This window comes from Saccopteryx leptura, chromosome 6, assembly GCF_036850995.1.
Source record: "Saccopteryx leptura isolate mSacLep1 chromosome 6, mSacLep1_pri_phased_curated, whole genome shotgun sequence".
Classification (NCBI taxonomy): domain Eukaryota; kingdom Metazoa; phylum Chordata; class Mammalia; order Chiroptera; family Emballonuridae; genus Saccopteryx; species Saccopteryx leptura.
In genome coordinates, this window is record NC_089508.1 from 54,735,515 (window position 1) to 54,760,268 (window position 24,754).

General features: G+C 41.4%; 2 protein-coding genes across 3 annotated transcripts in view; both read left to right on the plus strand.

Moving 5' to 3' along the window:
* Window positions 1–24,754, plus strand: part of CSNK1G1 (casein kinase 1 gamma 1) — a 505,634-nt gene that overhangs the window by 263,270 nt on the left and 217,610 nt on the right. The gene's annotated exons all lie outside the window — the stretch shown is intronic.
* On the plus strand, window positions 1,358–20,006 carry PCLAF (PCNA clamp associated factor). Its single transcript, XM_066344170.1, has 4 exons — window positions 1,358–1,506; window positions 1,821–1,901; window positions 7,254–7,416; window positions 18,507–20,006. Exons 1-4 carry the CDS (start codon window positions 1,461–1,463, stop codon window positions 18,550–18,552), a joined length of 336 nt encoding a protein of 111 aa, XP_066200267.1. The 5' UTR covers window positions 1,358–1,460; the 3' UTR covers window positions 18,553–20,006.

Genomic DNA, 24,754 nt, shown 5'->3' on the forward strand with positions numbered 1-24,754 from the left:
CTAACATGCATTTTCCCTATCAAAATGGTATTAAAAAGACACACTTACAAACAAACATAGTTATAGTAATATGTAGACTGTCCTTGTCTACAAAGGTATATTGCAATTCTTTCTAGCAATTTACTTGGCATGTGGACTAGGAGAAAAAAAACCCCAGAATATTCTCCATGCAGTTCTAATTTCTGCAGGGATCTGCATATGAGTTCAAATTAAGTAATTTAGGTTTTTGCAGAAGCCACTTTAACTAAAAAGAAAATAATGTGTATTGAAGAACCACTGTGTATTGAGAGGAGCATGATGACAAATAACAAAGGAATATACCCTGGGGTTTGTTGATTTTTCTAATAGGAATTTGGCTGTAATCTTAGACTCCAAGGTTTATACAAAGCTACTAGCTATAATACATTTCCTGCTATTATAACGCTATTTTAAGCTGTTGTCTTTCATTTTAAAGCACAAAGTAGTTGTTGATTCTGTTAAAATACTAAAAAAGTTTCAAAAGCTAAAACATAATTTATTGTAGAAAATCAATGCCGCGCTTACACTTTCAGGGTTACTTTTCAAATGAGCATTTAACAAAATCCCAAGGCAAGCTCTTCTGATGTTTTATGCATGGTATTCAGAGTGAAAATCCCTCCCCGGGGGTTTTGTGAGTAATTAGAAGATAGGCATAGGGATAGAGAATAGTTATGAGTTCCTATTTTAGAGCTATCCTTACTGTCTGCCAGAGATGTGCCCTTAGTACATTTGACATATTTTTAAAACAATTTTGAGACTATATATGTCTTGAGAAGACGTTTTATTAACTTGTTTATTTTATGGTATGTGATTTTGTATATACAATTCACCTGGTTTTTAACCTTCGTTTCACACCATTTTAAAAACGTTAAAAAAAAAAAAAAAAGCCCCATATATAAAATGTATTCGCTTCCTTTTCTCCCATTCCTTAGAATTGTTTTAGTTAGGGACGCCAAGGATAGAGTTCCGGCGGTATTAAAGGAAAGTTCTTTTTATTTTGATTTGCATGAAAAAGTCCGCTTAATTTCACTTCTAAGAGTCAATCACTATAGATTTAACCCTGAGGTAACTTTTGAACAAATGGTAGAATTCTCTCTTTTCTGAGCAGGCCCATTTCCCTAGTTCCCACACACCGGGCACCCCAGGAAACCACGCCGGCACCGCCCACCTGGGGAGGGTACGAATCACAATCTTCTGCGAATTGATGGACTGGTCAGTACTGCACCAAGGCCCGCTGCTGTCATCACTGGACATTGGCAATTGGTTGTGGGGGACGGCGCGGAACCAATGGGGAAAGGGCGCGGAGCCAATGGGGAGAGTCCGTGGAGCGCGCGGGAAAAAAACCAGTATAAACTGGCGGGAGATTCATTTTCGGGGACCTGTCTAGGGAAACACCCTTCGCTGGGAAATCCGTTGGCTACTCTCCTTTCCTGGCGTTGAACATGGTGCGGACTAAAGCAGACAGTGTTCCAGGCACTTACAGAAAAGGTGAGGCAGTTGAGTGTGGTAGTGGAAGGCTGGGGGAGCTCTGAACAGCCCCCGCTGCGGGCGGAAGGGGCCCGCGGGTGGAGGGGAGCCCACAGCTCTGTGAGCAAACTGGTCCAGCCCGTCCGGAAGCAGCGGCCCAACCCCTTAAACTGGAAGAAGAAGCGGAGAGGGCAGGGAAGGGTTATCCTGCTGTTCTGGATCGTGGGGCTCTCCAAGAGCTTGGGTGGGGAGCTGTGGTGAGAACGTGGCTCCGAGACGTGGTGTCGAAACCTTACTGTCCCCTTCTGAACTCCCTCCTTTGCCTCTCTCCGCAGTGGTGGCTTCTCGAGCCCCCAGGAAGGTGCTTGGTTCCTCTACCTCTGCCACTAATTCCATGTCGCCTTCGTCGAGGAAAGGTAAAAAAAAACGTCCCTGCACGCTCGTGGAGGAACCCTTTCAAAAGAGGATCGGGCCTGGCTCCACAATTCTCCCCTTGGCACATTTCTCCTGACCTGCAAGCCCCTGTGACCCGTCGTGTAATTTATTTTCCTGAGATCCTCATGCCCAAATTTCTTCCTTGCATTATAATGAGGGGACCTTGGCCTCTTGGCAAGCAGGTGTATAGGTAGGGTCACATGTGAAAAGAATGTTGAGCCTCAGTGTTAGGGGAAAACACAATTTATCTTCAAACCTATTTGTTGTGGCTTAACGTTTCTATTTTTATTTTTTTTAATTGTGTTTATTAATTTTAGCCGGTGAGGAAGGGAGAGAGAAAGCAAGACAGGAACATCTATCCATTCCTGTATGTGCCCTGACCAGGATTGAACCCACAACCTTTGTACTTCAGGCTGATGCTAACCAACTGAGCTATCCAGCTAAGGATAGCGGGTTTTTTTTTATTTTATTTTATTTTATTTTATTTTATTTTTATTTATTTATTTATTTTTTCATTTTTCTGAAGCTGGAAACAGGGAGAGACAGTCAGACAGACTCCCACATGCGCCCAACTGGGATCCACCCGGCACGCCCACCATGGGGCGATGCTCTGCCCATCCTGGGCATCGCCATGTTGCCACCAGAGCCACTCTAGCGCCTGAGGCAGAGGCCACAGAGCCATCCCCAGCGCCCAGGCCATCTTTGCTCCAGTGGAGCCTTGGCTGCGGGAGGGGAAGAGAGAGACGGAGAGGAAAGCACGGCGGAGGGGTGGAGAAGCAAATGGGCACTTCTCCTATGTGCCCTGGCCGGGAATCGAACCTGGGTCCTCCGCACGCTAGGCCGACGCTCTACCGCTGAGCCAACCGGCCAGGGCAGGATAGTGGTTTGGTTTTGTTTTGTTTTATTTTGCTTTTACAGAGTCAGAGAGAGGGACAGATAGGGACAGACAGACAGGAAGGGAGAGAGATGAGAAGCATCAATTCTTCATTGCGGCTCCTTAGTTGTTCATTGATTACTTTCTCATGTGCCTTGACTGGGGGGCTACAGCAGAGCGAGTGACCCCTTGCTCAAGCCAGCGACCTTGGGCTCAAGCCAGCAACTTTGTGCTCAAGCCAGTAACCATGGGGTCATGTCTATGATATCACAGGCAAGCCAGCAACCCCGAGCTCAAGCCAGCGACCTTGGGGTTTCGAACCTGGGTCCTCTGCATTCCAGTCCAACGCTGTATCCACTGTGCCACCGGTTTTTATTTTTAATGTTGACAAGTAGATTTTTCTTGCAAGAGATTATGTGAGCATCCCTTTACTAGATTAAGAATTAGGATAGTTGACTTTTTTGGAGGGGGGAGGGGAGAGAGAGAGGGAGAGAGAGAAAGACAGGAACATCCAGATGCCCCTGTATGTGCCTTGATCAGGGAATCAAATGGGCAATCTCTATGCTCCAGGATGACACTAACCAACTGAGCTATTTGGCCAGGACTTAATTTTTATTGATTTAGAGAGGGAGAGAGAGGAGAAGGGAAAGGGAAGCATTTGTTGTTCTACTCAGTCGTACATTTTTTTTATTGCTTCCTGTGTGTGCTCTGACCAGGGATCAAATCCACAACCTTGATTTTTTGCGATGACGCTCTTAACCAACTGAACTAACATGCCAGGGCCTCATTGTCTTGTTAGTGTAAAAGTTTTGTTTTAATTTTTGCATGTTTTTTTCCCTTTAAAAATTTTGAGTGGGGCCTGACCACGTGGTAGTGCAGTTGGACTGGGACACAGAGGACCCAGGTTCAAGACCCCGAGGTCACCAGCTTGAACGTGGGCTCATCTGGCTTGAGCATGGGCTCACCAGCTTGATTGCAGAGTCGCTGGCTTGAGCAAGGGATCGCTCACTCTGGCGTAGCCCCCAGATCAAGGCACATATGAGAAAGCAATCAATGAACAACTAAGGTGCCACAAATAATTGATTCTTCTCATCTCTCTCCCTTCCTGTCTGTCTGTCCCTACTTGTCCCTCTCTCTGTCTCTGTCATACACAAAAAAGTTTTTGAGTGGCGTTCTGTGTGTTTTCCAACTTTGCAACTCCTGATATACTGCTTTTGGGTCATAGTAATGAAAACCTGGCCAGGAAAATAGCTTCACACTGCTCCTTTGTGAGGATAAGTTGAGAAAATACAATGCCATCTGGTGCCTCATTCCTTTCAGTAGGAAAATTGAGCAGTAAGAAAGATTAATTCACAAGGTCTAGTTAAGAACATACAAGGAAGCACTATTAAGTACTTCATGTGTTTTTCATGTTAACTCAAAACTTCCTCCTTTTCTAAACATTTCATGAGAAAAAATACATTGCTCACACAAATTAGGGTATCAAGGAATGTGTAGATAGTCCAGTACTTTCAGCCTTTTGTATGGTGCATTTTCACCAATGAAATAAGTTGGTTTTGCATCTCATTTGCATCATCAAACTTTCTTTTGACTTGTCATTTGCTTTTCTTTTTCTTTCTTTTTTTTTTTTTTTCATTTTTCCGAAGCTGGAAATGGGGAGGCAGTCAGACAGACTCCCGCATGCGCCCGACCGGGATCCACCCGGCATGCCCACCAGGGGGCGATGCTCTGCTCCTCTAGGGCGTCGCTCTGTTGCATCCAGAGCCATTCTAGCACCTGAGGCAGAGGCCACAGAGCCGTCCTCAGTGCCCGGGCCATCTTTGCTCCAATGGAGCCTCGGCTGCAGGAGGGGAAGAGAGAGACAGAGAGGAAGGAGAGGGGGAGGGGTGGAGAAGCAGATGGGCGCTTCTCCTGTGTGCCCTGGCCGGGAATAGAACCCGGGGCTCCTGCACGCCAGGCCGACGCTCTACCACTGAGCCAACCGGCCAGGGCCGTCATTTGCTTTTCTGATGTTCTTGTTTAATAAAAAGTCAAATGCTTTTTTTTTATTGTTTCATATTCATTTTGAAATATCTTCTAATTTTTTTTGTGTGTATTTTTCTGAAGTTGGAAACGGGGAGGCAGACAGACTCCCACATGCGCCCAACCGGGATCCACCCGGCATGCCCACCAGGGGGCAATGCTCTGCCCATCTGGGGCATTGCTCTGTTGCAACCAGAGCCATTCTAGCGCCTGAGGCAGAGGCCATAGAGCCACCCCCAGCGGCCGGGCCAACTTTGCTCCAATGGAGCCCTGGCTGCGGGAGAGGAAGATAGAGACAGAAAGGAAGGAGAGGGGGAGGGGTGGAAAAGCAGATGGGAGCTTCTCCTGTATGTCCTGGCCGGGAATCGAACCCAGGACTCCTGCATGCCAGTCTGACGCTCTACCACTGAGCCAACCGGCCAGGGCCTCCTCTAATTTTTGTAAGCAATATATATAGATAAAAAGAAATAGGTCAAAAGTTTTGAAAATATATGAATTTATTGAGAATATCTTATATCCTGTATCACTAGATAAAATTCTAATTAGGAGCACATTGCCTGCCCCACTGTTGAAACAAAATTGAATAGGCTCTTAATGAACTTGTATTGGAGAAATGCACCTATTTAGGCATTTTACAGATCTCTTTCTCACCAATAATCAACTATATGAAATTGATAATATTCTTATTTTACTTTATTTTTTAAAACTTATTTATTGATTTTAGAGAGACAAACATCTATTGGTTGATTCCCATACATGCCCAGACTAGGATCAAACAACAACCTTGGTTTGTATAAGGACAACGCTCTAAACAATGGAGCTATCCCGCCAGGGCAATATCCTGGACCCGGATATTGGACCTGGCCGGTTGGTTTAGTGGATAGGGTGTCAGCCCAGCATGCGGACATCCTTGGTTCAATCACCATTCAGGGCACACATGAGAAGGAACCATCTGCTTCCCTTCCCTCTCCCCCTTCTTTCTTTTCCTCCCTTGCAGCCAGTGGCTCAATTGGTTTGAGCATCAGCCCTGGGCACTGAGGAGAGCTTGGCTGATTCGAGCATTAGCCCCTGACAGGGTTGCCATGTGGATTGCTGTTGGGGCATACAGGAGTCTATCTCCCCTCCCCTTACTTTAAGAAAAAATGACAGCTTATCCTGTGGTGACGCAGTGGATGGGGCATTGACCTGGAGTACTGGGGTCACTGGTTTGAGCCCCCAGGCTTGCCTGGTAGGGGCACAGGTGAGAGGCAACTACTGCAGGTTGATGTTTCCACTCCTATGCCCCTTTTTCTCTCTTTCTCTCCCCTCTAAAATCAATAATAAAATTTTTTTTTTAATGATAAGCACTTGTCATCCCGTAAGTAACTCTTTGAGCACACTTTTAAATTTTGGATGTAGTATTACCCTTCCTTTGTGAAACTGTAAGTACAAAATATGTATGATCCTCACAACCTTAGTGTATCTGGAGGACACTATAACGAACTGAGCTACCTGGTCAGGGCAGGATCACTATTTGGTAAAGGCCATTTGTACTTTTTATAAAGTACCAGCAATATTGCCCTGGCTGGATAGCATGGTTGGTTAGAGCATTGTCCCAAAGCACAGAGGTTGCCAGTTTGATCCCTGGTCAGGGCACACACAGAAACAGATGTTCCTGTCTCTTTCCTGCTCTCTCCTTTCCCCTCTCTAAAATCAATAAAATACACATTTTAAAAAATAAAATAAAAAGTACAAGCAGTATAACTTCACACAGTATATATATTGAAGTACTTTTATCAGTCTTTTTAACAGCTAGTTTTTGTGACAAATATGTTTAAAGCAAAAGATATATATGGTAACTTAATCCTGTTGGTATTCTAATCACTACTTTATAAAAAGGGCAGGAATTTCCCTCAAAATTTCCTTTAAATTACTGTTTTAAAATAATCAGGAATTGGATTTACTGTTTGAACTAAAAAGGAGCCAAATGCTTTGAAAAATGGAACCTATTTATGTGGAAATGTTATCTGCTGTACACTACTTTTTTAGCCTTCTATATGTGCTTTAACTAAATAACCTTAAGTAAAAAGTTGGCAGTTTATACTACATGGTGCTACTTTATATTAGAAAAAAGTGTGCCAAACTTTATTTTGACGATATATAAGGCTATTCGAATAACAATTTGTAGACAAAATATGAAAAATATTTTCAGTTGTAAAAATTCTGTTATACTGTTTTTCTAGGCTAAAGGATAACTATAATAAAGTGTTATACTGTAATACTGTATAATGTACTATTGACTGAACGCAGCTTTATTTTGTCACATTTTCAGTTCTTTAAAATGGATGTAAGACTATTGAATGGCCTTTAGATTTTATGTTAAAATACTAAGTTTCCCTTTAAGGCATGGCTATTGTATTCTTGTTCTTATTTAGTTCCATATATTTATATTTTATAGCTGAAAATAAGTATGCAAGAGGGAATCCAGTTTGTGTGCGCCCAACTCCCAAATGGCAAAAAGGAATTGGAGAATTCTTCAGACAGTCCTCTAAAGATTCTGAAAAAGAGAATTGGATTCCTGAAGAGGCAGGAAGCAGTGGCTTAGGAAAAGGAAAGAGAAAGTAAGTTTTTATATTCTAGAATATAAGAAAATATTTATATTGTTGAATATAAGAAAATCTTTATACTGTTGGAAATAAAAGACAACAGGATATTCAGGAACTTTAAAGTTTCTCCTTGAAAAGATAAAATACAACCCAAAAGGTTTTCTTTTTTTTTTTTTTAATTTATTCATTTTAGAGAGGCGAGGGAGAGACAGAGAGAGAGAAGGAGGGAGGAGCTGGAAGCATCAACTCCCATATGTGCCTTGACCAGGCAAGCCCAGGGTTTTGAACCGGCGACCTCAGCATTTCCAAGTCGATGCTTTAACCACTGCGCCACCACAGGTCAGGCCCAAAAGGTTTTCAAAACTTGTGCTAATCTCTCATTAAAAGTCACTTGCAGCCTGACCTGTGGTGGCGCAGTGGATAAAGCATCGACCTGGAATGCTGAGGTTGCCGGTTCGAAACCCTGGGCTTGCCTGGTCAAGGCACATATGGGAGTTGATGCTTCCTGCTCCTCCCCCCTTCTCTCTCTCTCTCTCTCTCTTCTCTAAAATGAATAAATTAAAAAATTAAAAAAAAAGTCACTTGCATATTTCAAATATCAATGAAGAGTATTTTTACTCATTCCAATCACTTAAAGAGGTTTATTTCCCATCAAGACAAGTGCTATGTTATTAACCATGAACTAACTTTTTTTAGTCTTTTAATTTTCGCTATTTTCTATAGTCTTTATCAAAAAGCAATTTCCATGTTGATTAGTTTGAATTCCATAACCCCACCTCTTTAAAAACTATTAGTTTAACCTCCAGAAGAAATATATAACCAATGGAGAAAAGTTGGAAAGTATAGAAAACCTCATCATTTAAAAACAACCAAAACTAACTCCATGGTGTATTTTCTTTACAACTTCTCTACAAGTACAAAAGAGTACTTCAAAAACAAAGTGGAGATAAAACTGCACATCTACAGAATTCAGTGTGCAAACTTTTTAAGAAGATAACTCATGTTTTTTAAGCTTTTAATGTGAGGGCAATGCTCATAAGTGTTTTTTAAGAAAAAAAATTCTGGATGCAAAAGCACCAAATACTTTTATACAAATATATTTATACCAATTATTTGTATAAAATATACCAAATAATAATATTAAATGAAAATATACCAAATATCAGTAAAGATCATCTCTGGACAAAACCTCTCCTCATACTTACTAAGGGCTGCCAATTTTCTTTCTTTTTTTTGTTTCTTTTTAAAATCCCTCAAAGCAGCAATTATTTACCCATTGCATTCCAAAACATTTAATTTAGAAGTCTGGCATTTCAGTAATCATCTTGATTGACATGGACTGACACACATGGTGTTGTCAGGATACACAGAATAGCCAAAGAGTTACAAAAAAAATAAGTACATGTTTCTTAAACAATCACAACCTTCCCAAAGAAAGTTACAGATAACAAAACTTTAGATGCATTTCATTTAAAATAAAAGAATGTTTGTGGGAAGCATTTTAGATCTTGTTCCCTGGCATATGTTATCGGTTTGGCTCAGATACTCTAATATATATTTAAAAAAAGAAAAACCTTGCCTAGTAGCTCAGTTGATTGGCATGTTATCCTGATACACCAAGGTTGCAGGTTCAGTCCCTAGTCAGGGCACATACAAGAAGAAACCAATGAATGCATAAATTCGTGGAACAACAAATCTATGTTTCTGTCTCTCCCCCTTCCCCTCTCTCTAAAAATCAATCAATAAATAAAAAAATAAAAGGTTTGTGCAATCATAATTCAAAGAAGCAAAACAAGGCACTACTGAAACCTCATGTTAACATAAAGCTGATGGAAAGGAGCGCGTGTTCTCTGTATCAGCTTCCCTTAACAGTTTTTCATTTGCTAAAGGAAGGTAGGATGAATTCATTTTTGTATGTACAGGATGTACATTGCTTATTAAGAAAACACTATACCAAAAAAAAAAAAAAAAAGCACCATTTAAATATTGTAGCCTGTTTTGGCTAATTCTCCTTTCTAAACTTCCCCATTGCTTTCGCCTGGTTTCACAACTATCAAGAGGAATAGTAAAATGCCTCATTCAGAATGTATTTGTCTGCACAATTTGAAAAGAAAGCTCCTGTAGATTCAAAGCAACCATCAATCTAGCAATGCCCATTAAGATTTATCTGAAACTACTTCCCAGGGGCCAAGGGAGTGGATCTGAGTAGCTGTGCTGCCAGTACAGATAGATTACTACTGTAATCTATTAGCTCTATTACTACTGACTGTGGCAAGGAAGAATCATGATGATGGGGGTTGTGGGTGATGGAAGGGCCAAGTATCTGAAAGCTCTTCAGTCACCTTCTGCTTCATCGTGTTGGTTGTTTGTCCAGAGGGTGAGGTTGTCTCAAAAGTGCTCCCAGGCCCTGGCAGGTTGGCTAAGTGGTGGAGCGTCGGCCTGGCGTGCAGGAGTCCCATGTTCGATTCCCGGCCAGGGCACACAGGAGAAGCGCCCATCTGCTTCTCCACCCCTCCGCCGTGCCTTCCTCTCTGTCTCTCTCTTCCCCTCCCGCAGCCAAGGCTCCATTGGAGCAAAGTTTGCCCAGGCGCTGAGGATGGCTCTGTGGCCTCTGCCTCAGGTACTAGAATGGCTCTGACTGTGGCAGAGCGATGCCCCAGATGGGCAGAGCATCGCCCCCTGGTGGGCATGCTGGGCGGATCCCGGTCAGGCGCATGCGGGAGTCTGTCTGACTGCCTCCCCGTTTCCAGCTTCAGAAAAATACCAAAAGAAAACAAAACAAAAAAGTACTCCCAATTTTTAACAATAAACATAATTTTAAGAATGAAGGGGAGCCTGACCAGGCAGTGCACAGTGGATAGAGCGTCTGACTGGGACACAGAGGACCCAGGTTCAAAACCCTGAGTTCGCCAGCTTGAATGTGGGCTCATCCAGTTTGAGCATGGGCTCACCAGCTTGAGTGCGGGTCGCTGGCTTGGATGTGGGATCATTGACATGACCCCATAGTTGTTGGCTTGAGCCCAAAGGTTGCTGGCTTGAAGCCCAAGGTTGCTGGCTTGAGCAAGGGGTCACTTGCTCTGCTCTAGCCCCCCAGTCAAAGCACATAGGAGAAAGCAATCAATGAACAACTAAGGTGCCACAACAAAGAATTGATGCTTCTCATCTCTCTCCCTTCCTGTCTGTCTGTCCCTGTGTGTGTCTCTCTCTCTGACTCTCTGTCAAAAAAAAAAAAAAATGAGGGGCCTGACCAGGTGGTGGTACAGTGGATAGAGCGTCAGACTGGGATGCGGAAAGACCCAGGTTCGAGACCCCGAGGTCGCCAGTTTGAGTGCGGGCTCATCTGGTTAGAGCAAAAGCTCACAAGCGTGGACCCAAGGTCTCTGGCTTGAGCAAGGGGTTACTCGGTCTGCTGAAGGCCCACGGTCAAGGCACATATGAGAAAGCAATCAATGAACAACTAAGGTGTCACAGTGCGCAACGAAAAACTAATGATTGATGCTTCTCATCTCTCTCCGTTCCTGTCTTTCTGTCCCTATCTATCCCTCTCTCTGACTCTCTCTGTCTCTATAAAAAAAAAAAAATGAGGGAAAAAAATAATGCTGTTTGGAAAAAAAGACAATGGAAACCTTTTTTATTTTATTTTATTTTTATTTATTTATTCATTTTCGAGAGGAGAGGGAGAGACAGAGAGAGAAGGGGGGGAGGAGCTGGAAGCATCAACTCCCATATGTGCCTTGACCAGGCAAACCCAGGGTTTCGAACCGGCGACCTCAGCATTTCTAGGTCAATGCTTTATCCACTGCGCCACCATAGGTCAGGCCCGGAGACCTTCTTCAATATAGATGTATAAGTGGTAGGATCCAGGCTCTCTAAACAACTTTCAAAAATTTTGTTTTGAAAAGAAATTATTTGGTTGGGGAGGTGTAGACAGTGGTGAATGCAAGTGGGTGGGTCATGTCACATCACTGCCATTATGATGCCTCCTGACTTAAGACCCCTCCCCTGCACCATGCAGAAGCCCAAGATCCTCCAGTGTACCAAGTGGTGGGCTGGATCCAAGGTACAGTGATCAACATGGGCAAGGAGATAGTAGTGGCCAGGCTCAGTCTGGGGCTGCTGCTTCTGGCACTGCTTCTACCCATGCAGGTGTATCCATTTGTTCCTTTGAGCAGCACGCCAGAACCTCTTGAAACCACAACGTCCAAATGTGCTCTGCAGCTAACAGCCAGTCTTCTTGTGATCTTGTTCACCCTTCTACATCTCTACCTTTAAGAGACTAAGGCCAAGGAGTACCTACAGTTCACCAAACCATACTCTGCAGCCCAATCCATATGGCATCTTGAAGTTGTGTGGCAAGGAAAAAACAAGGTTTCATCAATTCTAATTACAAATCTATCAATGCAGAAAATGTTGAGAATTTCACATTGGATTGGTTTAAAGAACATCTGGGGGGGGACATCTGAAGGTTTGACTATGTAACGAATGCCAATATTAAATCTGCTGGAGTTTCATGGGCAAGAACGAAGAGAAAAATTAATGATGTGATTAAAGGAAGCTTAAAAATTTTAAGTATGGACACTTAAAACTTTACCTTGAAAATAAGAATAATTTCACCTGAATCTAGAGAAAAAGGATGAGCTGTGGAATAGAGTCGGTTTTTACTCTGCTTCATTAAATCTAGAAGGGAGTAAAATGATTAGATAATAAAAAAGCTTCTGTGATTCCATTTATATGTGCATTGGAAGGAACCACCAGGTGTTACTATAAATCCTCCGTGTATTTCAGCTGTCCTAAGTTTTCACTATTTTCTTGGGAACTTAACTCTTCCCTCTGGGGCTTTGTATTTGAAATTGTATTTGACTTTAGTAATTTACTTGTACTGGGGCAATGATGGATTGGGATTTACTACAAACCCAATGATGAGTAATTCTTGCATATATACTAAAAGTCAAATAACAGGTATTTCCTACCACACATTCCCATCCAGTAGGAGTGTCAGATTCATTTAGCTAACTTGGATCACTTGAGTTGATTCCAAAGATTAGTAGTGCAATGACATCAATCACTCTTAAGATACTGCTTTTTATTTCTGCATATGTTAAATAAGTTTTACAACTTAAAAATTTATCTGTTTTGAAGGTATATTTGACAAAACTTAAAATTAAGAGGAAACTAAAATAATTTATATTAGGTATTTGGGAAGTGAAAATTGGAAACTTGCTTCCATTAAATTCAAAACTTGATTGTGCTCTTTCTTTAAATATATATATATTTTTAAAAACTTTATGAATCAGAATAACTACATTGGAAATAACTTACTCTATCAGTCAATGTTTGTAGATTATTGGAACCAGGTCCTAAACCTAAGTGTACTTGGTTCTAGAAATTAAAGCTTTTACAACTGCTTTGATATACAAAAGCCTTTATAAAAATAGACACTCCATGAAAGCTCTCGTTCACATGTTTACAAACCAATGCTTAGAGTACAATATTCAGCATGGCCATAGTACTCTTAAGTCTTAAACCAATATTTTCCATCTTTTATTCATATTTCTAAATTGAATTTGTTGGGGCAACGTTGGTTTTTAAAATTATATTGGTTTCAGGTGTACAATTCGATAATGCAACATCTATATATTGTATTATATGTTCACCACCCCAAGTCAAGTCTCCTTCCATCACCATATATCCCCCATACCCTCTTCTAACTACTCCTCAATATTTGCCATCTTTAAAACCTACACAGAAACAAAATCCAACAGATCTCAAGCTATATGAGATCTATGTATAATATATGAATGAACACTCTCTTTTGCTTCATATCTGAACACTGTATATCTGTTTTGGATTGTATATTGTGTTTGGAACTGGTTTTCAATGAGCACAACCTAAATATAAATAAATGGCTGGAAGAGCATTTAAAACAAAGTATTTGACATATAAAGTGATGTTTATGCATATACAATTTTAAGAATTCAATACTTTTCATAAGGTCATTTAGTAAATGGTTACAGAGTGCTTACTATCTTATGAGAAAATTAAAAGGAATGTCAAACTCTGGAGCAGTAACTAGATTTTAGACTTTGTTGCTATATCACTATTATTATTTTTGGTTTTTAAAAAAATCAACCAAAGGGATATACATTTTTGGATAGAGCCTTTTTGAAAAATTTTTTATCGATTTTTTTTTCAGAGAGAGGAAAGGAAACAAAAATTTGTTGTTCCCCTTATTTATGCATTTATTAATTGATTCTTGTATGTCCCCTGACCAGAGATCAAACCCACAACCTTGATATATTAGGACAATGGTCTAACTGAATATCTACCTGTACAGGGCAGATCAAGCCTTTTAATAGACTTGCTTTAATGATTTTATATGTCTCTTCTAGTTCCCTCTCATTGTCTAGTACCATTCTTCTTTGCTCTTTCTTATTCTAATATGAACAAGCTAATAGTTAATATTAGCTCTAGAGGCCTTGGCCGGTTGGCTCGGTGGTAGAGCGTTGGCCTGGCGTGCAGAAGTCCCGGGTTCGATTCCCGGCCAGGGCACACAGGAGAAGCGCCCATCTGCTTCTCCACCCCTCCCCCTCTCCTTCCTCTCTGTCTCTCTCTTCCCCTCCCGCTGCCGAGGCTCCATTAGAGCAAAGATGGCCCCGGGCGCTGGGGATGGCTCTGTGGCCTCTGCCCCAGGCGCTAGAGTGGCTCTGGTCAACAGAGCGATGGCCTGGAGGGGCAGAGCATCGCCCCCTGGTGGGCAGAGCGTCACCCCTGGTGGGCATGCCGGGTGGATCCCGGTCAGGCGCATGCGGGAATCTGTCTGACTGTCTCTCCCCGTTTCCAGCTTCAGGAAAAAAAAAATACAATATTAGCTCTAGATTATATTACAATCCTTTTGAATTATTTGTGACTTCCATTAACAAGACAAAATATTTGTCAAGTATAGCCAAATATGGCTATACCATTGATTGTTATAGCAGTGAGACCTATATTCTATCATTTGGAGAAAGATCACACATGTATTCTCATAAAGAAGTTTGATCTAGCCTGACCAGGTGGTGGCACGGTGGATAGAGCGTCAGACTGGGACGTGGAGGACCCAGGCTCGAGACCCCAAGGTTGCCAGCTTGAGCGCGGGCTCATCTGGTTTGAGCAAAGCTCACCAGCTTGGACCCAAGGTCGCTGGCTTAAGCAAAGGGTTACTCGGTCTGCTGACGGCCCACGGTCAAGGCACATATGAGAAAGCAATCAATGAACAACTAAGATGTCACAATGCGCAACGAAAAACTAATGATTGATGCTTCTCATCTCTCTCCGTTCCTGTCTGTCTATCCCTATCTATCCCTCTCTCTGATTCTCACTCTGTCTCTGTTAAAAAAAAAAAAGTTTGATCTATGGTATAATAAAGTTTATATTAGTCCTGTAGCCCCTTTCTTAGATTGGTCCTTGTTTAGGAGATTTGTAATTACTTCTTTGTTGATACTAAACCAATAGAGTAACTAGTAACTTTTTTTTTAAATGATATGAAAGATTTTTTTTGAGGGAGAGAGAGAAGACAGACGGGAAAGGAGAGAGATGAGAAGCATCAACTCCTAGTTGCATCACTTTCGTTCATTGATTGCTTCTGAGACTAACTATAATAAACTATTGGTTTATCAGAAGGACTTCTGCTATTAACTCCTTAGTTCATAATCTGGAATATGACAACTCCTATGGCTTTATTTTCTGAAAAAGGCAGGGTAAACCCCATCAGTTGCATGGGGGAGAGTCACAATGAAGAAAGACTAGCTAGCCTGACCAGCGGTTGCACAGTGGTTAGAGCGTCGGACTGGGACATAGAGGACCCAGGTTCAAAACCCCAAGGTTGCCAGTTTGAGCATGGGCTCATCCAGCTTGAGCATGGGCTCATCAGCTTGAGTGTGGGGTTGCTGGCTTGAGCATGGGATCATTGACATGACCCCATAGTTGTTGGCTTGAGCCTAAAGGTTGCTGGCTTGAAGTCCAAGGTCGCTGGCTTGAGCAAGGGGTCACTTGGTCTGCTGTAGCCCCTCGGCCAAGGCACATATAAGAAAGCAATCAATGAACAACTAAAGTGCTGTAACGAAGAATTGATGCTTCTCATCTCTCTCCCTTCCTGTCTCTCTGTCCCTATCTGTCCTTCTCTCTGTCTCTGTTCAAAAAAAAAAAATAAAGAAAGACTAGTTATTTGAAACCTTAACTGAACCATGACACCTGCAGTAAATCAAGTCCTTGTGAAAAGGAACTTTTGTTCATGATAGTGTTCATTTGGTTTAATTTCTTTTTTATTTATTTCAGAGAGAGAAGGAGGAAGAAAGAGAGAAACATTAATTTGTTGTTCTACTTATTTATATATTTATTTATTGATGTTTGTATGTGCTCTGACCACAGATCAACCCACAACCTCGGCATGTCATGTAATTCTTTAACCAACTAAGAAACCTGGTCAAGGCTGTTCATTTGTTAACTGGATTTAATTTCCAGGAAAATAAAGTGAATTCCTCTCGGTAATTTAGTAGGCAAGTGCCTGACCAGGTGGTAGTGCAGTGGAAGGAGTGCTGACCTGGGACACTGAGGACCCAGGTTCAAGGCCCCAAGGTCGTTGCCAGCTTGGGTGCAGGCTCATCCAGCTTGAGCAGGGGCTCACCAGCTTGAATACAGGATCATAGATGTGACCCCATTGTCACTGGCTTGAGCAAGGGATTACTGGTTGAGCTGAGCCCCTGGTTCAGGGTACATGTGGGAAGGCAGTTGATGAATAGCTGAAGCGCCTCAAGTGTGAGTTGCTGCTTCTCCTCTCTCTCCCTTCATGTCTCTCTGTCTCTCTCATGCTGAAAAGAAAAAAAAAGAAAGGTGAGTCAATGGTAATCTCATACCAGATCAAAATGCCTTTGTTTTAGCTTCCTTCTTTCACTATCTATTAGCTCTATGACCATTTAGCTTATGGATCCAATTTGAAACTGATTATTTTAGGATAGAGCTTACAAATTTGCATCACCTATAAAATTCTGAATTTTTTTGAAGCTGGAAACGGGGAGAGACAGTCAGACAGACTCCCGCATGCGCCCGACCTGGATCCACCCGGCACGCCCACCAGGGGCGACGCTCTGCCCACTAGGGGGCAATGCTCTGCCCCTCTGGGGCGTCGCTCTGTTGCGACTAGAGCCACTCTAGCGCCTGGGGCAGAGGCCAAGGAGCCATCCCAGCGCCCGGGCCATCTTTGCTCCAATGGAGCCTCGCTGCGGGAGGGGAGGAGAGAGACAGAGAGGAAGGAGAGGGGCAGGGGTGGAGAGGCAAATGGGCACCTCTCCTGTGTGCCCTGGCCGGGAATCGAACCCGGGACTTCTGCACGCCAGGCCGACGCTCTACCACTGAGCCAACCGGCCAGGGCCGTAAAATTCTGATTTATGATTACATTTTTATTTGACTTTTTCTCTACAAAAAGTGTAGAGCGTCGGCCAGTCGTGTGGCTGTCCCACGTTTGATTCCTGGTCAGGGCACACAGGAGAAGTACCCATCTGTTTCTCTACTCCTCCCCCTCTCTTTTCTATCTCTCTCTTCCCCTCCTGCAGCCAAGGCTCCATTGGAGTAAAGTTGGACCGGGCGCTGAGGATGGCTCCATGGCCTCCACGTCAGGCGCTAGAATGGCTCTGGTTGCAACGGGACAACGCCCTAGATGGACAGAGCATCGCCCCCTAGTGGGCATGCGAGGTGGATCCTGGTTGGGTGCATGCGCGAGTCTGACTGTCTCTCCACTTCTCACTTCAGAAAAATACAATAAAAAAAATATAGCCTGACCTGTGGTGGCGCAGTGGATAAAGCGTTGACCTGGAAATGCTGAGGTCGCCGGTTCGAAACCCTGGGCTTGCCTGGTCAAGGCACATATGGGAGTTGATGCTTCCAGCTCCTCCCCCCTTCTCTCTCTCTGTCTCTCCTCTCTCTCTCTCTCTCTGTCTTTCCCTCTCCTCTCTAAAATGAATAAATAAAAAAATATATATATAATGAATACAAATGGCTTTACGATAGTGTAAATTTTTATTTATTTATTTACTTTTAGATTTTATTTATTCATTTTAGAGAGAGGAGACAGAGAGACAGAGAGACAGAGAGAGAAGGGAGGGAGGAGCAGAAAGCATCAACTCCCATATGTGCCTTGACCAGGAAAGCTCGGGGTTTTGAACCGGTGACCTCAGTGTTCCAGGTCAATGCTTTTATCCACTGCGCCACCGCAGGTCAGGCAGTGTAAATTATTTTTAAAAAGTTACAGTTAACCATTTGCCTGTTTAAATAATTGTGATTTGTTTATTTGGGTTTTTTTGTTTGTTTGTTTTGGTAATACATTCATATGGTTCAAAAGGGTGTACAGTCAAATAAGACAATTGGCCATTTTCTCTGCTCAAGTAGATTGTTAATTTTTTTGCTTTTTATCACAAAGTTCTTCTGAGGAATTATATTCTACTATTATTATCCACTTAACATGTTGAAAGAAGATGCTATAGAAATATTTCCATTTTGATAAAATTGGCAACGTATTCTAAAATAGAAACACTGATTCTATAGATTAACAAATTTAATAATGAAAAGGTTTGTTGCTCTAGCACTTGGAATTTGTAGGTGTTTGTCTATTTACGGTTTTTTTTTTCATTTTAAGTCACTTAAAACATTTTTAATTTATTGACTTGAGAGAGAAAGGAAGGGGGAGAGAGAGAGAGAGGAACATTGATTTGTTCTATTTTTTTTTAATTTTTTTTATTTTTTTTTATTTTTATAATTTTATTAACCATGTTGTATGAGTTATTTATATGGAAGACGTACACCTCTATTACTATCAAAATAATTTGGAATATATTGAGGATTGTTCTACTTTTTTATGCATTTATTGGTTGATTCTTGTATGAGCCCTGGCTGGGGATTGAACCAGAAACCTTGGCATATTGGGATGACAAATGAACTGCCCTGCCAGACCTCATTTCCAGTCACTTGATCAGACCCACTGCACCATTAATTAATACTCCTGATTTATATGCTTGTAACTATTTTGTTTTTTTTTAAACAGTTGATACTATTGAAGTTCTCTGTTCTTTCCACAGAGTATGTCCTTTGCCACCTGATCACACAGATGACGAAAAAGAATAGAACTTTCTTATTCACCCTTGACTAATGTTTCCTGTTTACTCTGGTATTCTAGGATGTAAATTTGCATAAATGTATTTGTTCCATTTAGTTTTGCTGAATAGGCATTTAATTTAAAAAATGAGGGTTAAATATGGTTTTTCAAAAACAAGTAGTTATAATATTGGGAGATTTATGAGATGATTATGGTTACTTACCTTAGTATTCAGTATAATGCAGTAAGTTGTTCTTAACAGAAATCATTGCATGTTGTATACAACAAACCCGCTGTATTTGAGATTTGCTTAGATCTTTGTACTGTTGCCATTTTTATTGGCATTAGACTTTTGGAATGGTGCCATATTTTTGTTCCTTTTATTTGATTTAAAATGCAGAGTTAGATTTTCACGGTTTAAAAATAATTCAGTATTAATTAAACTGCACCTATATTTTTTTAAGAACTGGGGCCAAAGATGCAATGTTAAAAAATTTGATCATTATCTGTCTTCTTAGAAAAATGTAAAGGCAAATGGTCCTGAGAGTTTCAAGCAAGAAGATTTCATAGACTACGTTAAGAGAGAAGAATTTCCTTAGAATATGCATTTGATTTGGTATCATAAAACACTACCCTCTGGAAATCAATAAAACATGAAAGACAAACCATGCCATAAACCAGAGTGTGTCTAAAGTTCTTAGAGCTATCATTATATTTTTCAAGATAACTGGGGTATAATTGAAGAGGTGGGTATAATATTACTGTATTCTTGCTTCCTCATCACACTTTTTTGCTCATTGACATCTATTGTCAAAATTAACCATGTTTTAACATACATGTTTTTCTGAAGTTCGTTTTTAATTAATACTTATTTTCACAATTGTCTATATTCATTTGTGTGCTGCCTAAGATTATATTCTACTAGATATTTCTATTTTATTCCTTCGAAATATAACTCAGTGAATTGATCTCATTTTATCAACTTCCAAACTGAGTCCTGATGACTGTAGATTACATTTTTGCTTTTTCTTTTAGAGGTCAGTATTAAACAAAATGTTACTGAATTGCTAATAAAGTTTTAATCTTAAGTACTTTATTGATAATTAGGCTTCTTATTAAGTAATAGCTCAAATCAACTATTAAAGTTAAGTTTTGATGGGTCTAAAACCTGTTTTTTTATTTTTTCCAGTGATGGAAAGAGAAACTTTTTGGTGGTGTGCTTCAAGAGGTCTAATTTTGATATGTAATTATATCTAACAAAATTTGATCTAAAGAAACTACAGTATTTCCAAATATACAACATTTGATGATATTTCACTTTTATTAGGTAGAGGTCCCTTGTAATCTGTTTTCTTGTCAAAGTTTTCTTAAAATATAGGTTGGCAACTTAGCCTCTTCTAAGCATAAGAGAAGTACAGACTTCTTGTTTCCATTGAAACTGAATCAAAAAATAAAACATACATTAAAAAGGTAATTAAACTAAGTTTGTAATTTTGTGTTCTTCTTTAAACGCTAATCTGGTTTTCCTTTTTGATTAGATTGTTTAAATTGTTAATACTTAAATACCTGCCCAAACTTTTCTGAAATTTTATTTTATTTTTAGCAAGAGAGAGAAAAACAGAGTGACAAGAGAGATAGGAAGGGAGAGAGATGAGAAGCATCAACTTCTCAACTAGTTGCGGTATTTAGTTATTCGTTGATTGCTTCTCATAAGTGTCTTGACAGGGGCGGGGGGGGGGGGTCCACCCAAGCCAGTGACCTTTGGGCTCAATGTAGAGACCATGGGGTCATGTCGATGATCCCACGCTCAAATCAGCAACCTCAGGGTTTTGAACCTGGGTCATCAGTGTTTCAGGTCGATGCGCTATCCACTGTGTCACCACTGATCAAGTATTTCTGGAATTTTTTAATGTGAGGATCATATATATATTTTGTGTTTACATAGTTTCACAAAGGAAGGGCAACACTATATCCAAAATTTAAGTGTGCTCAAAGTTATTTATAAGATGACAAGTGCTTATCATGAATTTAAAAAAAATTATTGATTATAGATAGAGGGGAGAGAGAAAGGGGCATAGGAGTGGAAGCATCAACCCACAGTAGTTGCCTCTCACCTGTGCCCCTACCAGGCAAACCCGGGGTCTCAAACTGGTGACCCCAGCACCCCAGGTCAGTGCCTCATCCACTGCATCACCACAGGCCAGGCTATCATGTATTTTTAAAGTGAGAGGAGGGGAGATAGAGAGACAGACTTCCTCATATACCCCTACAGGGATTCACCTCTCAACCACTGTGTGGGTCTGATGCTGGAATTAACTGACCTATCCTCGGTGCCTGGGGATAACGCTTGGACCAGTCGAGCCATTGGCTGTGAGAGGGGGAGAGAGAAGGGGGAGAGGGAAGGAAAGAGAGGCAGATGGTCACTTCTCATGTGTGCCCTGTCCTGCAATTGAACCTAGGTATGTCCACACGCTGGGCCGATGCTCTAACCACTGAGCAACTGGCCCTGGCAATTTCTTCTTCTTTTTTTAGATTTTATTCATTTTAGAGAGGAGAGAGAGAGAAGGGGGGCAGGAGCAGGAAGTATCAACTCCCAAATGTGCCTTGACCAGGCGAGCCCATAGTTTTCAAATCGGCAACCTCAGTGTTCCAGATCAATGCTTTACCCACTGTGTCACCACAGGTCAGGCCAAGGGTCATTTATTAAAAATCGGAAAATAAAGTGTAAACTAACTGAACCTTTCCTATATGTATATGTACACTGCTTACAAATCCATTTTTAGAATCCTTCAAGCTAACTTTTGAAAAAATAGAAGGTTCAGCTAGGCCAGGGGTCGGGAACCTTTTTGTCTGAGAAAGCCATGATCGCCACATATTTTAAAATGTAATTCCATGAGAGCCATACAACGACCTGTGTACTTGATGCATTATCCAATAAAAATTTGGTGTTGTCCCGGAGGACAGCTGTGATTGGCTCCAGCCACCCGCAACCATGAACATGAGCAGTAGGAAATGAATGGATTGTAATACATGAGAATGTTTTATATTTTTAACATTTTTTTTTTGTATTTTTCTGAAGCTGGAAACGGGGAGACAGTCAGACAGACTCCCGCATGTGCCCGACCAGGATCCACCCGGCACGCCCACCAGGTGGCGATGCTCTGCCCATCCTGGGCGGCGCTCTGTTGCCACCAGAGCCACTCTAGCGCCTGAGGCAGAGGCCATAGAGCCATCCCCAGCGCCCGGGCCATCTTTGCTCCAATGGAGCCTCAGCTGTGGGAGGGAAGAGAGAGACAGAGAGGAAGGAGAGGGGGAGGGGTGGAGAAGCAGATGGGCGCTTCTCCTGTGTGCCCTGGCCGGGAATCGAACCCGGGACTTCTGCACGCCAGGCTGACGCTCTACCACTGAGCCAACCGGCCAGGGCCAACATTTTTTTATTAAAAATTTGCGAGCCAAATGCAGCTATCAAAAGAGCCACATTTGGCTTGCAAGCCATAGGTTCCCGATTCCTGAGCTAAGCCTTAGTCCAAACAACATTGTTACAATGGTTCTTTTTACCTTTGAGGATAGCATATGGAGGTGGCCATAATTTTTGCTGACTCAAAACTGGGAGGAATATTAGAAGTCATCTTGTTCAACCTCAGTTACAGCTGTTTAGTAGGGGGACTGTTTTATGGTTGGCGACTCTCAACTGAAAAACGAGTTAAAAGTTTGAATTTTTCTAATTTTCCTCTTCCTATGCTTGGTTCTATCCTTGACATAACACAGAACAAGTTATTCCTTCCATGTGACAACCTTCAAGTATTTAACGATAGCTGTTACATCTTTAGGTTTCTCTTCCTAAAGCTAAACATTCCATTGTATATGTCACATGTATCCTGAGTTAGTTTCTCTAAGTTCCTGGTATAGGAAGCAATGTCTTTTGCATATTGCTTAGGCAAATAATAAATTTGGCTATATTTCTTGTAACTGATCTCAAGTAGTCATTAATGGTTAGACTTTAGTTTTAGCATCTTTTATATTTAGAGATGCCAATTTGAATATTTGAATTTTCATTATCATGTAACAGTTGTTTTTCCCAGAAATAAACATTAGATGCCCTAATTATTTCCTGAATGATTACAAGGAGCAATAAAAAATGCAAAGTTCTTAAGAACTGAGTAAAAAGGCTACAGGTCAATTGATCTTCAGGATGAAGGCTATATGAGATCTAACCTAGATCTGAGAGCATTGTCTTATAGTGCATATTAAGAATATGGATTCATGCCTGACCCGTGGTGGTGCAGTGGATAAAGCATTGACTTGGAATGCTGAGGTCGCCAGTTCAAAATCCTAGACTTTCCTGGTCAAGGCAGATATGGGAGTTGATGCTTCCTGCTCCTCCCCTCCCCATTCTCTTTCTCTCTCTCTCCTCCCTAAAATGAATAAATAAAATCTTTAAAAAAAGAATATGGATTCCTCTAGTACAGGTGACAAAATCCTGTGTATATGTGTAGTTAAAACCCACATAGCTAGTTTTAGATGTGGATTGTGCTCTACATTTTGAGAGGTCTCCAAATATGACTATGTTAAAAATGATAGAATAATAGAAGTCATGTGATCATTAAGGAGTCAAGCTAGTTATTCATATATAAAAATCACTACTACTACTACTACTACTAATAATAATAAAACTGATCCTGGCCAGGTACTCGGTTGGAGCATCTTCCAGACATGTCAAGGTTACAGGTTTGATCCATAGCCAGGACACATAGGGTAGTTAACCAACAAATGCATAAATGGGTGGAACAACAAACTGATGTCTCTCTCTCTTTCTCTCCCTTCTTCCTTTCTCTCTAGAATCAAAATAATAAAAATAAACTGTAGGAAGAGAGGATCTAAATGAATACTATTCAAGTCATATTTCTTCAGGCAATGGGAAAAATGGATGGTGATAAGAATTTGCATTTCTACATTTGCCTAAACTACCACATTTAATCCTTTTTTAAAAAGATTTTATTTATTGCCTGACAGGCGGTAGCGCAGTGGATAGAGCGTCGGACTGGGATGTGGAGGACCCAGGTTCGAGACCCTGAGGTTGCCAGCTTGAGTACGGGCTCATCTGGTTTGAGCAAAAAAACCCAACTCACCAGCTTGGACCCAAGGTCGCTGGCTTGAGAAAGGAGTTACTCGGTTTGCTGAAGGCCTGCGGTCAAGGCACATATGAGAAAGCAATCAATGAACAACTAAGGTGTCACAATGCACAACGAAAAACTAATGATTGATGCTTCTCATCTCTCCGTCCCTGTCTATCCCTCTCTCTGTCTCTGTAAAAAAAAAAAAAAGAAAAAAGAAAAAAAGATTTTATTTATTGCCTGACCTGTGGTGGTGCAGTGGTAGTGTTGACCTGGAAGGCTGAGGTCATCAGTTTGAAACCCTGGGCTTGCCTGGTCAAGGCACATATAGGAGTTGATGCTTACTGCTCCTCCCTCCTCTCTCTCTCTCTAAAAAGAAATGAATAAAAAAAATTTATTGATTTTTAGAAAGAGAGAGAGAAAGATGGGGGGGGGGGTACAGGAGGAACAGGAAGCATCAACTAGTACTTGATCCTTGTATGTGCCTTGACGGGGCAAGCCCAGGAATTCAAACCAGTGATCTCAGCATTCCAGGTTGATGCTTTATCAACTGTGCCACCACAGGTCAGGCCACATTTAATCTTAACTGTTAATTTTACCCAAGAAAACTTTTCTATAGAATAAATTTGCCATAATCATGTTTAGAAATTTTTTAGAGACCTCCAAGTCCACAATATTTTTAGATAAGTCATTGTTCATTAGGCTCATAGTTTTACTTTTCTAATTTAAACTTTTCTTTTTATTAAGTGGGAGGTAAGGAGGTAGAGAGACAGACTCCTGTATGTGCCCGGGACCAGGATCCACCCAGCAAGCCCTCTGTGGAGCAATGCTCTGCCCATCTGGACATTGCTCTGTTGCTATGCAACTGAGCTACTTAAGCGCCTGAGGCAAGGCCCTGGAGCCATCCTCAGCACCGGTGGTGGGGCAACTTGCTAGAACTATTTGAGCCTTGTCTGTGGGAAAGGAAAAAAGGGGGGATAGAGAAGATAAGCAGACAGTCGCTTCTCCTGTGTGCCCTGACTGGATATTGAACCCGAGACATCTACACACTGGGCCAACACTTGACCACTGAGCCAACTGGCCAGGGCCTAATTTAAATTTTTTGATAAACCTGTTT